General features: G+C 44.6%; 1 protein-coding gene across 1 annotated transcript in view; it reads left to right on the top strand.

Moving 5' to 3' along the window:
* CDK5RAP1 (CDK5 regulatory subunit associated protein 1) overlaps positions 1-5,934 on the top strand; it is a 49,197-nt gene extending 43,263 nt beyond the window's left edge. The window contains exons 14-15 of the mRNA XM_033186118.1: positions 4,267-4,407; positions 5,648-5,934. Coding sequence (XP_033042009.1) covers positions 4,267-4,407; positions 5,648-5,728 — 222 coding nt within the window. The 3' untranslated portion in view covers positions 5,729-5,934. The remainder of the gene's footprint in view (positions 1-4,266; positions 4,408-5,647) is intronic.
* The last annotated feature ends 7,165 nt before the right edge of the window (positions 5,935-13,099 follow it).

Raw genomic sequence — 13,099 nt, 5'->3', positions numbered from 1 at the left:
ATAGAGGCTGGATGTAGTGGCTTGCGCCTGTAATCCCAGCACTTTCAGGGGCTGAGGTGGGTGGATCAGTTGAGGTCAGGAGTTTGATACCATCCTGTCCAACATGGTGAAACCCCGTCTCTACTGAAAAAACAAAAATTAGCCAGGTATGGTGGTGCACACCTGTAGTCCTAGCTACTCAGGAGGCTGAGGTGGGAGAATTGCTTGAACCTGGGAGGTGGAGGTTGCAGTGAGCCAAGATCACACCATTGCACTCCAGCCTGGGTGACATTGCAAGACTCCATCTCAAAATAAAAAAAGATATTTCTTCAGTAAATACTTCAGTATATATGCCTTTAAGATAAAGACTTTAAAAAAATTATAAACAAAATGCTATTATATCTGACAATAATTGACCATAGTTTCTTTTTTTTTTTTTTTTTTGAGGCAGAGTCTCGCTCTGTCGCCCGGACTGGAGTGCAGTGGCCAGATCTTAGCTCACTGCAAGCTCCGCCTCCCGGGTTTATGCCATTCTCCTGCCTCAGCCTCCCGAGTAGCTGGGACTACAGGCACCTGCCACCTCGCCCGGCTAGTTTTTGTATTTTTAGTAGAGACGGGGTTTCACCGTGTTAGCCAGGATGGTCTCGATCTCCTGACCTCGTGATCCGCCCGTCTCGGCCTCCCAAAGTGCTAGGATTACAGGCTTGAGCCACCGCGCCCGGCCGACCATAGTTTCTTAATATTCTTTTTAGATTTCCAAAGCACTTCCAACTTTCTTAATATTATCAAATATTTGCTCAGTGTTCTAATTTCCCTGTTTGTCTCATGAAAGTTCTTTTACACTTGGTTTTTTTCAAATCATAGAACCTGAACTCTCAATTTAATTGATTTTATTACTTATTTTTTATATTTTTTGAGAGAAAGTCTCTCGCTATGTCGCCCTGGCTGGAGTGTGGTGGTATAACGATAGCTCACTATAACCTTGAACTCCCTGGGCTCACATGACCCTCCTGCTTCAGCCTCCTGAGTAGCTGGTACTATAATGTGTACAACCACTCCTGGCTAATTTTCCAAATTTTTTGTAGAGATGGGGTTTTGCTGTGTTGCCCAGGTTGGTCTCAAATTCCTTGCCTCATGCAATCCTCCTACCTCAGCCTCCCAAAGTTTTGGGATTACAGGCATGAGCCACTGCACTGGCCTGAACTCTCTTTTTTAAAAAAATTATTGTAAAACAACTGCAAACCCATAGAGAAGTTGCAGTATATTATGAAGAACTTTTTCCCCTTGAATCATTTCAGAGTAAGTTGCTGCCCTGATGTCCCTAAACCCCCAAATACTGTAATGTGTATCTTGTACAAACAGGGACATTCTCCTAGATAACTGTAGTACAACTATGAAAATCAGGAAATTAACCTTGTTAGATTACTACCATCCAATCCTGAGACCCCATGTAAGTTTCTCCAGTTGTCTTTGAACTGTCCTTTATAGGAAAAGGATTTGGTTTAGTATCACATGTTGCATCTGCCATGTCTCTCTAGTCTCCTTTAATCTAGGATGGTTCCTCATTATTTCTTTGACTTCCATGACCTTGACACTTAAAGATTATAGGCCAGTTATTTTGTAGAATGTCCCTAATTTGATGTATTTTCATGATAAAATTCAGGTTATATCTTCTTTGGCAGGAATACCAGAGAGAGGACGTTGTATTCTAATCATATCCTGTGAGGTGGCATACAATTTTGGTTTGTCTCATTACTGATGATGTTAACTTTGAAAACATGGAAGATGCTATCTCTCAGCCTTCTTGACTGTAAAGTTACTCTTTTTCCTTTTGTAACTAGTACGTATTTTGTAAGAAATAGTAGAGACTCTAAATCTCAGCTGAAGGTTGTTTCCCTAAAGCGATAATTCATTTAAAGACTGAACTCCTTCCTGCGTCTTTGATTACTTAAGATATAGCATGCAGTCAGAACTTGATTTTCTAATGGCAGATTATGTGCCCTTTGGATTCTTTTTGGCTCATTATTTTAACCCCAGACTGGGTATCACTTGGTGTGTTTAATGTAAGATTCTTATAATGATATACTTCTGTCCCTTCCTCCTTCTTTTGTGCTATTGTTACAGAGTTTTACTTTTGTATCCCTAAATCATTGTTATTTTTGCTTTAAACAATTATCTTTTTAAGGAACTTTAATAAATGAGAGAAAAAAGTCTGTATTTACCCACTCATTTACTATTTCTGGCATTCTTCATCCCTTGTGTATGTTCACATTTCCACTGGGCATCGTTTTGTTTGTGCTTGAAAGGCTTCTTTTAACATCGCTTGTAATGCAGGTCTTTTGGCAGTGATGCCTCTCAGGTTTTGTTTGTCTGAAAATATCTTTATTTCACCTTCCTTTTAAAAATATGTTTTCACCGAGTGTTGACTTTTAGGTTGACATTTTGAAGATATCATTCTGTTGACTTCTGACATACATGTTTCTGACAGGTTTGTGGTCATTCCTCTTTATGCCGTTTTCTTTGGCTGCTTTTAATATTTTGCTTTATCACTGTTTTTAGGAATTTGATGTGGCTGGGGGTGGTTTTCTTTGTGTTTACCCCTTTGTGTTTTCTTTGGGATTTTTTTGAGGCTTCTTAGTTTCTGGGGTTATAGTTTTCATCAAATCTGGAAAAATTTCACCTGTTACTCTTCAGATTTTTTTGCTCTGCTTTATCTTCTACCCCCCTCCACCACTTTAGTACTTCAATTACACATATGTCCAAGCACTTGATATTGTCCCAGAGATCACAGAGATTGTTCCTTCCCTCCCTCCCTCCCTTCCTTTTTTTTTGAGACGGAGGCTCACTCTGTTGCCCACACTGGAGTGCAGTGGCGTGATCTCGGCTCACTGCAACCTCTGCCTCCCAGGTTCAAGCGATTCTCCTGCCTCAGCCTCCCGAGTAGCTGAGACTACAGATGTGCACCACCGTGCGTGGATAATTTTTGTATTTTCAGTATCGACGGGGTTTCACCATGTTGTCCAGGCTGATCTCAAACTCCTGACCTCAGGTGATTCACTCGCCTCAGCTTCCCAAAGTGCTGGAATTACAGGCGTGAGCCACTGCGCCCAGCCAAAAAAACTTTTTTATTCTCTGGATAGTTTAGCCTCACTACTAAGATGTGGCCTTCTGTCAGGAGTTGCTAATAAATATATCCCAAGGAACTGATAAGCACAATTTCTACCCTCCAAGAACTTACGACTGTGACAAATCCATAAACTCTTCTATTTGGTGGTGGATTCCAAGCCACATATGAGTTCTGGGAACTGTTCAGTGGACAGTTCCCAGGTTACTCTCTTCGCCTGACTTCATGGAGTTTTATGCTATATGTGCGAGTGTTAGTGTTCAACGAAGACTCATAAGGAAGGATCCCCTGTGTATTTCTGAAATTCTTTTTCTGCTTCGCTCCCTCCTTTCTAGAATTTGCTTCACAGTTTCTAACTATTTCGGCTCCCTGGACCCTGATCCCTCTCTCTTCAGCGCAGGGAGGACCACTGTGCTGTGCTTGAGCTCTCCCCTCCTGCTTCACAGGCTCCCGTCTGGCATGTACCTCTGGCAGAAAGCAGGGGTGTTTGGGGGGCTCACTTTGTTTTCCTTCTCTCACAGTTCACAGTCTTGTGTGATCTTTTGTCCAGTATCCTAAAACAGTTGTTTCATATATTTTGCCCAATTTGCTGGTTATTGTTTATAAGGCTGAAGGGTAAACTTGTTTCTCTCTTTATCATGGCTGGAAGAGAAGGGTTTCTGTAGACTCTAGAAGTTAATCCCATCATAGTGATGTTAGTGTTTTCCTGGCTCTGTCTTCTGGGTGTCGTGATGGAGATTCTGCCTTTCAGTCTGTCTATTCAGTAACGGCAAGTCATTCAGGCCAAACAATCCCAGAACATTCATGAGTGATTAGTATGAGACTGGGTAAAGTGACAGTTGGTTTTCCAAATGCATCACTCATATGTCTCTGGCTTTAGGCCTCTTGGAGGTCCATTCTTGCAGAAGGCAGTTCTCTACAGACTCACTGATTAATTGATTCATTATAATATAGTTAGCAAAACTTTAGTGTTTCTATTGTGGGCCATACACTGCCCTTGCTGGTGAAGCAGCAGCAAACACTGAGTCTTCAATGATTCCTTGGTTAAGGATTGCTCTGTGGGTCAGACTCTTGGGGATCCAAGACAGAGAAGGCACAAGTTCTACCCTTCAAGAACTTACAACTGTGACAAATCCATAAACTCTTCTGTCTTCTTTCTGCAGCTCAGTAAACGCTCTGCCACTGACCTGTGCGGCAGGAATGATGGAAACCTTAAGGTGATCTTCCCTGATGCAGAGATGGAGGATGTCAGTAACCCTGGGCTCAGAGTTAGAGCCCAGCCTGGGGACTATGTGCTGGTGAAGGTGAGGAGTCCTTTTGGGCCGTCGGCTTGTACTGTGAAATGAGTGCTGGTTTGGATAATTTGTGGTAATAAAGTTTTTCCTAGAGACACATTTTAGTAAAATAAAAATCTCCTCTCAACCAGTACAATGTAAGGGCATTTTGGATTGTATTTTAGACTGCTCCTTACTAATGCCTTCTTATTCTTCTTACCTTTTCTCCTGCCCTGCCCTGGAGGGGTTCTTTGTGGGAATTCGGTGAGTTTGGAGTAAGCAGTGGCATGTGGTTTCTTGCTGCAGAGAGGCCAGGAGGTGTAAGTGATTTCGAGTGGGTACAGAGTGTTCCCTGTCGGAGATCAACGTGTTCTTTGTGATCTCTGACGGCTCAGGCCTCTCTAACTTACATGTGCTCAAGTTTCTTGGGTCTCTTCCCTGGACTTGCAGATCAGCTATATGGCTGTGGGATTTTCCCTCTCTTTCTTTCTCCCTTTCACTGGCGATATGCTTCTTTTATTCTCTCCTTCCATTTCTTCCTTTCTTCTGCCTTCTCTTCTCACACTGCCCAGTTCTGCTACTGCCACCTTCCCTGTCTTGTTCTCATGTCCACTTCGCCTCAGAACCAGAAGCTGGCAGGACACGGGCTAATGGGTTAGGCAGGACACAGACTGATGCCCTAGAGCGTTCACAGAAGTTCCTTTAAGGGTGGGGAAAATGCCTGTTTTGTTTCTGTTTGTTTATCTTTATCTTCTAGCACCTAGGGCAATTCCGGGTACAAAATATGTACTTAGTAAGTATTTACTAATGGACTGACTTGTTCTTATGGTAAGAAATGTGACCGCAGATAACTTTGGGTCACATTCTTTCAGCTCTCAGTTGGAGGAGAGAGAACATTTCTCACCAATTGTTGGCTGTAAATATCCTAAGGAAGGATTTGACTGGCTCAGCCTTGGAGTTAGGAGGACAGGGTCTGTGATGGGCAGTTTCACCTGAATTTTATGGTTAGAGTTGAGGAGGAGCCATTTTCCAAGAGAAAAGGGAGACATGTCTGGGTCTGACCTGCTTTGACTTCTTAAATTATATACATTGCCATTCCATGAGGCCTCTCTTCCTGCCAGGATTGGGGGCACACAGGAGCCATGTGGTCTCTGCCAACCAGTCGCCTCCATCAGATTCCTTTTAGGGGCTTCTCCTCTAGAGGCTCCATGTGAAGTCCCAGTGGTACAGTCCTAGTTACCTTGCCTTCTTCTGCCTGGTTTTCTTTCAGATCACCTCGGCTAGCTCTCAGACACTTAGGGGACATGTTCTCTGCAGGACCACTCTGAAGGACTCCTCTGCAAATTGCTGACCTGAGAAGATGGCCTCAGAGCTGACTTGGGCAGTCCTCCCCAACAGGAAGGAGAGACATTGCCAGCCGCTGAGGAAAGAGGTCATGAAGCTGTGGAGATAAGCTGCAAGGGGTGAAGCAACTTTATGTCAGTGGAAAACATGTCTCTTTAAAGCTGCTATGTGAACAGCTTTTACAGTCATTAAATTTACCTAAACTAAAGTTAACCCTTTGTCTCTCAATTTTACTTCATTTTTACCTTGGTTAGTGTTTCTGGAGTTTTCCCTGCAGTCTGTGTTAAGTGTTTTCCAACCCAGTTTCTCCTGTGGATACCGCTACCTCTCTGGCTTTCTCCCCTGGGCCTAGGAGGTAGAGACTGAAGGAGAGAAAGGTGGGGAGAACCATTTGCTTGGGAAAACTGCTCTCAACCCTCCTGACATTTGCATTGGATGCCACTAACTTAGCTGCCTATTGCTGCACTTTATTTTACGTGTTTTACCTGAGGATTTCCCTCATGGTCCTCTTTTTTTCTGACACCAAAGTTGACTTTTAAATTGTTCTAAAGCCACTGAAGCAAAAAACTTGATAAAACACTCTGCTTTCCTTTACAACCCCCACAACAAAAAAATTATTTGTTGGAAAAAAATGGTTTTTTTACATGAGATGAAACCATATCGTCTGGGCATGGTGGCTCACACCTATAATCCCAGCACTTTGGGAGGCTGGGATGGGCGGATCACTTGAGCTCAGGAGTTCAAGACCAGCCTGGCCAACGTGGTGAAACCCTGACTCTGCTAAGAAAAACTCCAAAAGTTAGCTGGGCATGGTGACAGGCACCTGTAGTCCTAGCTACTCAGGAGGGTAAGGCAGGAGAACCACTGAACCTGGGAGGTGGAGACTGCAGTGAGCCGAGATCATGCCACTGTCCTCCAGCCGAGTCCTTTCAAATGGATGAGGAAAAGACAAGGATAGAAGAAGCTTTTCAAACTTCATCTTCTTTCCTGTAGCTGTGGCCTCTTCTTCCTCCTCTGCCTCCTTGGAAGCCTCGTTGCCCTCCAAAGCCTCCCTGGCCTTTGCCACCAGCCTTTTTTAGCCTGTGAGGTCTGACAGCACTTGGAGTTTTAGAAAATGTCATTACCAGGTGGGGCACAGTGTCTCACGCCTATAATCCCAGCACTTTGGGAGGCTGAGGCAGGTGGATCACCTGAGGTCAGGAGTTCGAGACCAGCCTTGCCAACATGGCGAAACCCTGTCTCTACTAAAAATAACAAAAAAATTAGCTGGGCCTGGTGGCAGGTGCCTGTAATCCCAGCAATTAGGGAGGCTGAGGCAGGAGAATCGTTTGTACCCAGGAGGTGGCAGTGAGCTGAGATGGCACCATTGCACTCCAGCCTGGGCGACAAAAGCGAAACTCAAAAAAAAAAAAAAAAAAAAAATGTCATTACTTATTAGGCTTTAAAAAAATTATGTATCTTTTCCCTTGGACCTATTAGTAGATTTCGAGTAGTGGTTCTCAGCTCCTTCACCACCAAGGTTATTTCATTCTGTGGGTATCATGAGAAAAAATCCGAGAGATGGTAGCATGGAATTTTTGGAGTTAGAGGACTTTGATTCACATCCCCACTTCATTGCTTGAGAGTTGTCTGAAATTAAGTAGTTAATTTATTCTTCTCTGTCTTGGTTTTTTTTTGAGGTGGAGCCTCACTCTGTCACCGAGGTTGGAGTGTAGTGGCACGATCTTGGTTCACTGTGACCTCTGCCTCCAGGGTTCAAGCAATTCTGCCTCAGCCTCCCGAGTAGCTGGGATTACAGGTGCCTGCCACCACGCCCGGCTAATTTTTTGCTTTATTTTTAGTAGAGAAAGAGTTTCACCATGTTGGCCAGGCTGGTCTTAAACTCCTTCCTGACTTCAAGTGATCCGCCTGCCTTGGCCTCCCAAAGTGCTGGGATTACAGGTGTGAGCCACTGTGCCCGCCTGGCTTGGTTTTTTAATGTGAAACATGAAGATAGTAACATGCATATCTCACGTGGAATTCAGTGACACAATCATCCTTCTAGAGAGTTTAGCACAGTCCGTGGAACATTATAAGCTCTTATCAAATGGGAGAGATCATCAAAAGATTTTGCTTCTCAAGCAGATTGTGTGTATTAGGATATGCTGGGGCTTTTACTGTGTGTCTGGCCATGATGTCCTTTAGACCTTCTCCATTTACCTGCACAACAGGAACCTCTTCCTCAGGTGCTGGTTTGGCCCTCAAGGATTGGTTTCTACTCTTAGGGTCCATCTTCTACTGAGAACATTTGTGATGGTTCTTTACCCTAGTCCTTTCTTCAAAAGGCCCTTAAAGCAGGTTTTGAAATTATTTCAGTTTTTTTTTTTTTTTTTTGAGACGGAGTCTCGCTCTGTCACCCGGGCTGGAGTGCAGTGGCCGGATCTCAGCTCACTGCAAGCTCCGCCTCCCGGGTTTACGCCATTCTCCTGCCTCAGGCTCCGGAGTAGCTGGGACTACAGGCGCCCACCACCTCGCCCGGCTAGTTTTTTGTATTTTTAGTAGAGACGGGGTTTCACAGTATTAGCCAGGATGGTCTCGATCTCCTGACCTCGTGATCTGCCCGTCTCGGCCTCCCAAAGTGCTGGGATTACAGGCTTGAGCCACCGCGCCCGGCCTTCAGTTTTTATAAAAAGGTAAAACAGGCCGGTGTGGTGGCTCATACCTATAATCCCAGCACTTTGGGAGGTCAGGGTGGGTGGATCACTTGAGGTCAGGAGTTCGAGACCAGCCTGCCCAACACGGCGAAGCCCCGTCTGTACTAAAAATACAAAAATTAGCCGGACGTGGTGGTGCATGCCTGTAATCCCAGCTGTTCGGGAGGCTGAGGCAGGAGAATCACTTGAACCCAGAAGGTGGAGGCTGCAATGAGCCGAGATTGCATCACTGCACTCCAGTCTGGGTGACAGAGTGAGACCCTGTCTCAAAAACAACAAACAAACAAAAGGTAAAACATACATATGGTAAATAATCCAAACAATACAGTAGGTATCTGTAATCAATCAGTTTCACTCCTACTAATCCCCTAGTTCTCTTTTACAAAATCCAGCACATTCATCATTTTCTAATGTATCTGTTCAGAGATAATCTCTGTGTATAAAATAATTTATATTTGTGATTGTTTTACACAAATTGTTGTATACCATACACACTATTAATAGCTTTATTGAGGTATGTGTAATTTACATACAATTGATGTGTACATTTTTTCTTTTCTTTTTTTTTTGAGTTGGAGTTCTGCTTTTGTTGCCCAGGCTGGAGTGCAAAGGTGCAATCGATCTTGGCTCACTGCATCCTCTGCCTCCTGGGTTTAAGCGATTCTCCTGCGTCAGCCTCCCGAGTAGTTTGTATTACAGGCATGTGCCACCACATCCAGCTAATTTTGTATTTTTAGTAGAGATGGGATTTCTCCATGTTGGTCAGGCTGGTCTCGAACTCCCGACCTCAGGTGATCTGCCCACCTCAGCCTCCCAAAGTGCTGGGATTACAGGCATAAGCCTCCATGCCCAGCTGATGTGTACATTTTTAAAGTGAACAATTTGGTAAGTTTGTTGTTTTTTTTTTGAGACAAAGTCTTGCTCTGTCTCCCAGGCTTGAGTGTGGTGGTGTGATCACCACCACACTGCAAGCTGGAACTCCTGGGCTCAAGGGATCCTCCCACCTTGGCCTCCCAAAGTGTTGTGATTACAGGCGTGGGCCACAGTGTCTGGCCTGATGAGTTTTGACACAGGTGGTTTGACAGATAAGTTTTCCACATACACCTGTAGAACCATCACCAAATCAAAAATTTCTTTGATTTCTTCTTTGACCAGTGGGTTATTTAGAACTAGGTTTTAAAATTTCCAAATATTTGGGGATTTTCCTGAGATCCTTATGTTAATGATTTCTAATTTAATTCCATTGTAGTCATAGAACATACTTTGTATAACTTTAATCATTTAAATATATTGACACTTGTTTAATGTCTCAGATTACGATCTGTCTAGGTAAGTAGTCTATGCATATTTGAGAAGAGTATGTATTCTGTTGCTGGGGAGAGAGTTCTATAAATGAGTCAATTCGGGTTGTTTAAGTCTGTAATATCCTTGCCTATTATCTGTCAATTGTTCTATTGACTATTGAGAGGGGGATATTGACATTTCTGAAAGTAATCGTGTATTTGTCTCTTTCCTCCTTGCAGTTCTTTTTTTTTTTTTTTTTTTTTTTTTGAGGCGGAGTCTTGCTCTGTCGCCCGGACTGGAGTGCAGTGGCCGGATCTCAGCTCACTGCAAGCTCCGTCTCCCAGGTTTACGCCATTCTCCTGCCTCAGCCTCCCGAGTAGCTGGGACTACAGGCGCCCGCCACCTCGCCCGGCTAGTTTTTGTATTTTTAGTAGAGACGGGGTTTCACCGTGTTAGCCAGGATGGTCTCGATCTCCTGACCTCGTGATCCGCCCGTCTCGGCCTCCCAAAGTGCTGGGATTACAGGCTTGAGCCACCGCGCCCGGCCTTCCTCCTTGCAGTTCTAACATGTTTTGTGACGTTCTCTTCACATCGTAATAAGGGTACATATTATTATTATGACTTATCACTGTTCATGTTAACGTCGATCACCTGTCTTAAGGTAGTGTTTGTCAGATTTGTTCATTTGCAAAGTTGTGGGTTTTTTTGTTCTTCTCCCTTTTCACACTACAGTCTTTGGAGGAAAGTCACTAGTACAGTGGAAACTTAAGGAGTAGAAAGTTATGCTCTACTCTTTTTTTTTTTTTTGAGACTGAGTCTCACTCTGAGTCTGCACCCCAGGCTAGAGTGCAGTGGCGCCATCTTGGCTTACTGCAGGTCTTCCAGGTTCAAGCGACTCTCCTGCCTCAGCCTCCTGAGTAGCTGGGTTTACAGGCACCTGCCACCATGCCCAGCTAGATTTTGTATTTTTAGTAGAGATGGGGTTTCACCATGTTGGCCAGGCTGGTCTTGAACTCCTGACCTCAGGTGATCTGCCTGTCTCGGCCTCCCAAAGTGCTAGGATTACAGGCGTGAGCCATTGTACTGGGTCACTTTACTCTTACAGAAATCATTTGATATTCTTCACTGAGATTTGTCTGTTCTTCCCCATTTATTTATTAAATCATTTACATCAGTAGGGACTGCGGGATATTTATTTTATACTTTGGTTATAATCCAACACTACTTAGTTATGTTGGTCAAATTGTTCCCGCTTTGGCCTTTGGAAGCTCTTTCAGTTGGCCCTGCATCCCTTTGGCATATCTCCATCAACTCTGGTTTTATTTCCTTATTAGAAGCACTTATTTTATTTTCAGGAACTATAAGATGCTCTAGGATTATCTTTTATATTTCCTCTCTAGTCCTAGAATGAGGCATTTCTCCAAGGAGCCCTGATTGATTGCTTTGATAAAAAATGGTATTAGAAACCAACATCTGGGTGCTAGGTGTACATGGAGCTACTGCTTAGGGATGTGAAAGTGAAGCAGGATAGTTCCCTGACCCCTTTGTGGGACTCGTGACAGGGATGCCCCGTTTACCCAGCCTGCTACTTTCAACTCCTTGTGGGACAAGTGAAAGAGGTGGGAACTGGAGTACATGAGTGCTGGAACCAGCTGGCAGCTCTGGCGCCAGCAGGGGCAAACTCCACTCACTTGCAGAAGGGAGCGCACGGGTGAGTCGGTGCAGGAGGTGGGGTGGGTGCTTTTTAGTGCAGGCAGGAGCAAACTCTGTGTGGGGCCCAGCTTTGTGTGCTCATCTGGGGTGGAATGGGGGGTGCCTGTGACTCCTGAAGCCCCGGTGGGCATGTTACAGTGCTCTTTTAGCTCTGCCATCTGCAGATGGCTTGAGTGTTAACAGCTCAGTGGGCCCTTTTGTATCTGCACTTGCTCCCAAGCTCTTGTTTGGCATCCAGGAAAAATGACGTTGCACAAATGAATTGAAGGATGGTAAATGCAGAGGATTTTATTGCCAGTGAAAGTGACTCTCAGCAGGAAGGGGAGCTGAAAAGGGGACAGGAAGTGGGGAGCAGGTAACCTCTTGAAGTCCAGATGTCTCCAGCAGGATTCTTCTCTGAAGAATCCATGGAGAGGACAGACGACACTGTCAAGCTGTCTCTTTGAAGTCAAGCCGTTTCTCTCTGATGTCCAGCTGCTTCCTCTCTGCTGGCTGAGTCTAGGGTCTTTATTGGCACAGGGTGGGGTAGGAAAAGGCAACATTTGAGCTAGAAAACAGGGATATAAGTTCTTTGGGCCGTGGTCTCAGGCTTTTTTTGGCTTGGGGATGGGGCTTCACCAGGGATCCCACACTTTTCTGCCTAGAATTTCTCTGCCTCTTGACCCTATCAAAAGGAAGATAAATCTCGGGGCCCCCGAATCACTAAGCTAAAGGGAAAAGTCAAGCTGGGAACTGCTTAGGGCAAACCTGCCTCCCATTCTATTCAAAGTCATCCCTCTGCTTTCTGGGATAAATGCATATCTGATTGCCTCCCTTGGAAAGGCTAATCAGAAACTCGAAAGAATGCAACCATTTGTCTGTCACCTACCTGTGACCTGGAAGCCCCCTCCCTGCTTGAGTTGTTCCACCTTTCTGGATGGAACCAATGTACATCTTACATATATTGATTGATGTTTCATGTCTCCCTGAAATGCATAAAGTCAAACTGTGCCCCGAACACCTTGGACACATGTCAGGACCTCCTGAGGCTAGCATGTCACATGTGTATGTCCTCAACCTTGGCAAAATAAACTTTGTAAATTGACTGAGACCCATCTCAGGTATTCAGGGTTCACATTTTGGTAACTACAAAGGGATTCTGAGTGGAGATGCCCCTGACCTTTGACAAATCTCCTACTGATGTGTTATTGCAAACTAAATATGGCCTGAGAAGGACTCCATACTTCTACATTTGAGTCCTTGTGGACAAACTGTAACCTAGCTTAATAGGCAGATGAGATTGCAAAGCTAGCTCAGGAGTATGCGTCTGTAACACTCACAGACTGCTAAGTGTTCAAACTGTGTTCAAATAAGGCAAATGCCAACCTGTAACCAATCCAGCTATTTCTGTACCTCACTGCCAATTTCTGCACATCACTTCCCTTTTCTGGTTTATAAGTTTGCTCTGACCATGAGGTATCCCTGGAGTCCCTCTGAATCTGCTGTGATTCTGGGGGCTGCCCAATTCATAAATCACTCATTGCTCAATTAAACTCCTTTAAATTTAATACGGCTGACGTTTTTCTTTCTTTCTTGAGATGGAGTCTCGCTCTGTCGCCCAGGCTGGAGTGCAGTAGCTGTGATTTTGGCTCACTGCAAGCTCTGCCTCCCGGGTTTACACCATTCTCCTGCCTCAGCCTCACGAGTAG

Source organism: Trachypithecus francoisi, unplaced genomic scaffold (genome assembly GCF_009764315.1).
Source record: "Trachypithecus francoisi isolate TF-2019V2 unplaced genomic scaffold, Tfra_2.0 Lachesis_group21, whole genome shotgun sequence".
NCBI classification, from domain to species: Eukaryota; Metazoa; Chordata; class Mammalia; order Primates; family Cercopithecidae; genus Trachypithecus; species Trachypithecus francoisi.
Note: the sequence above shows the minus strand (reverse complement) of the source record. Positions and strands in the feature narration are given on the sequence as shown.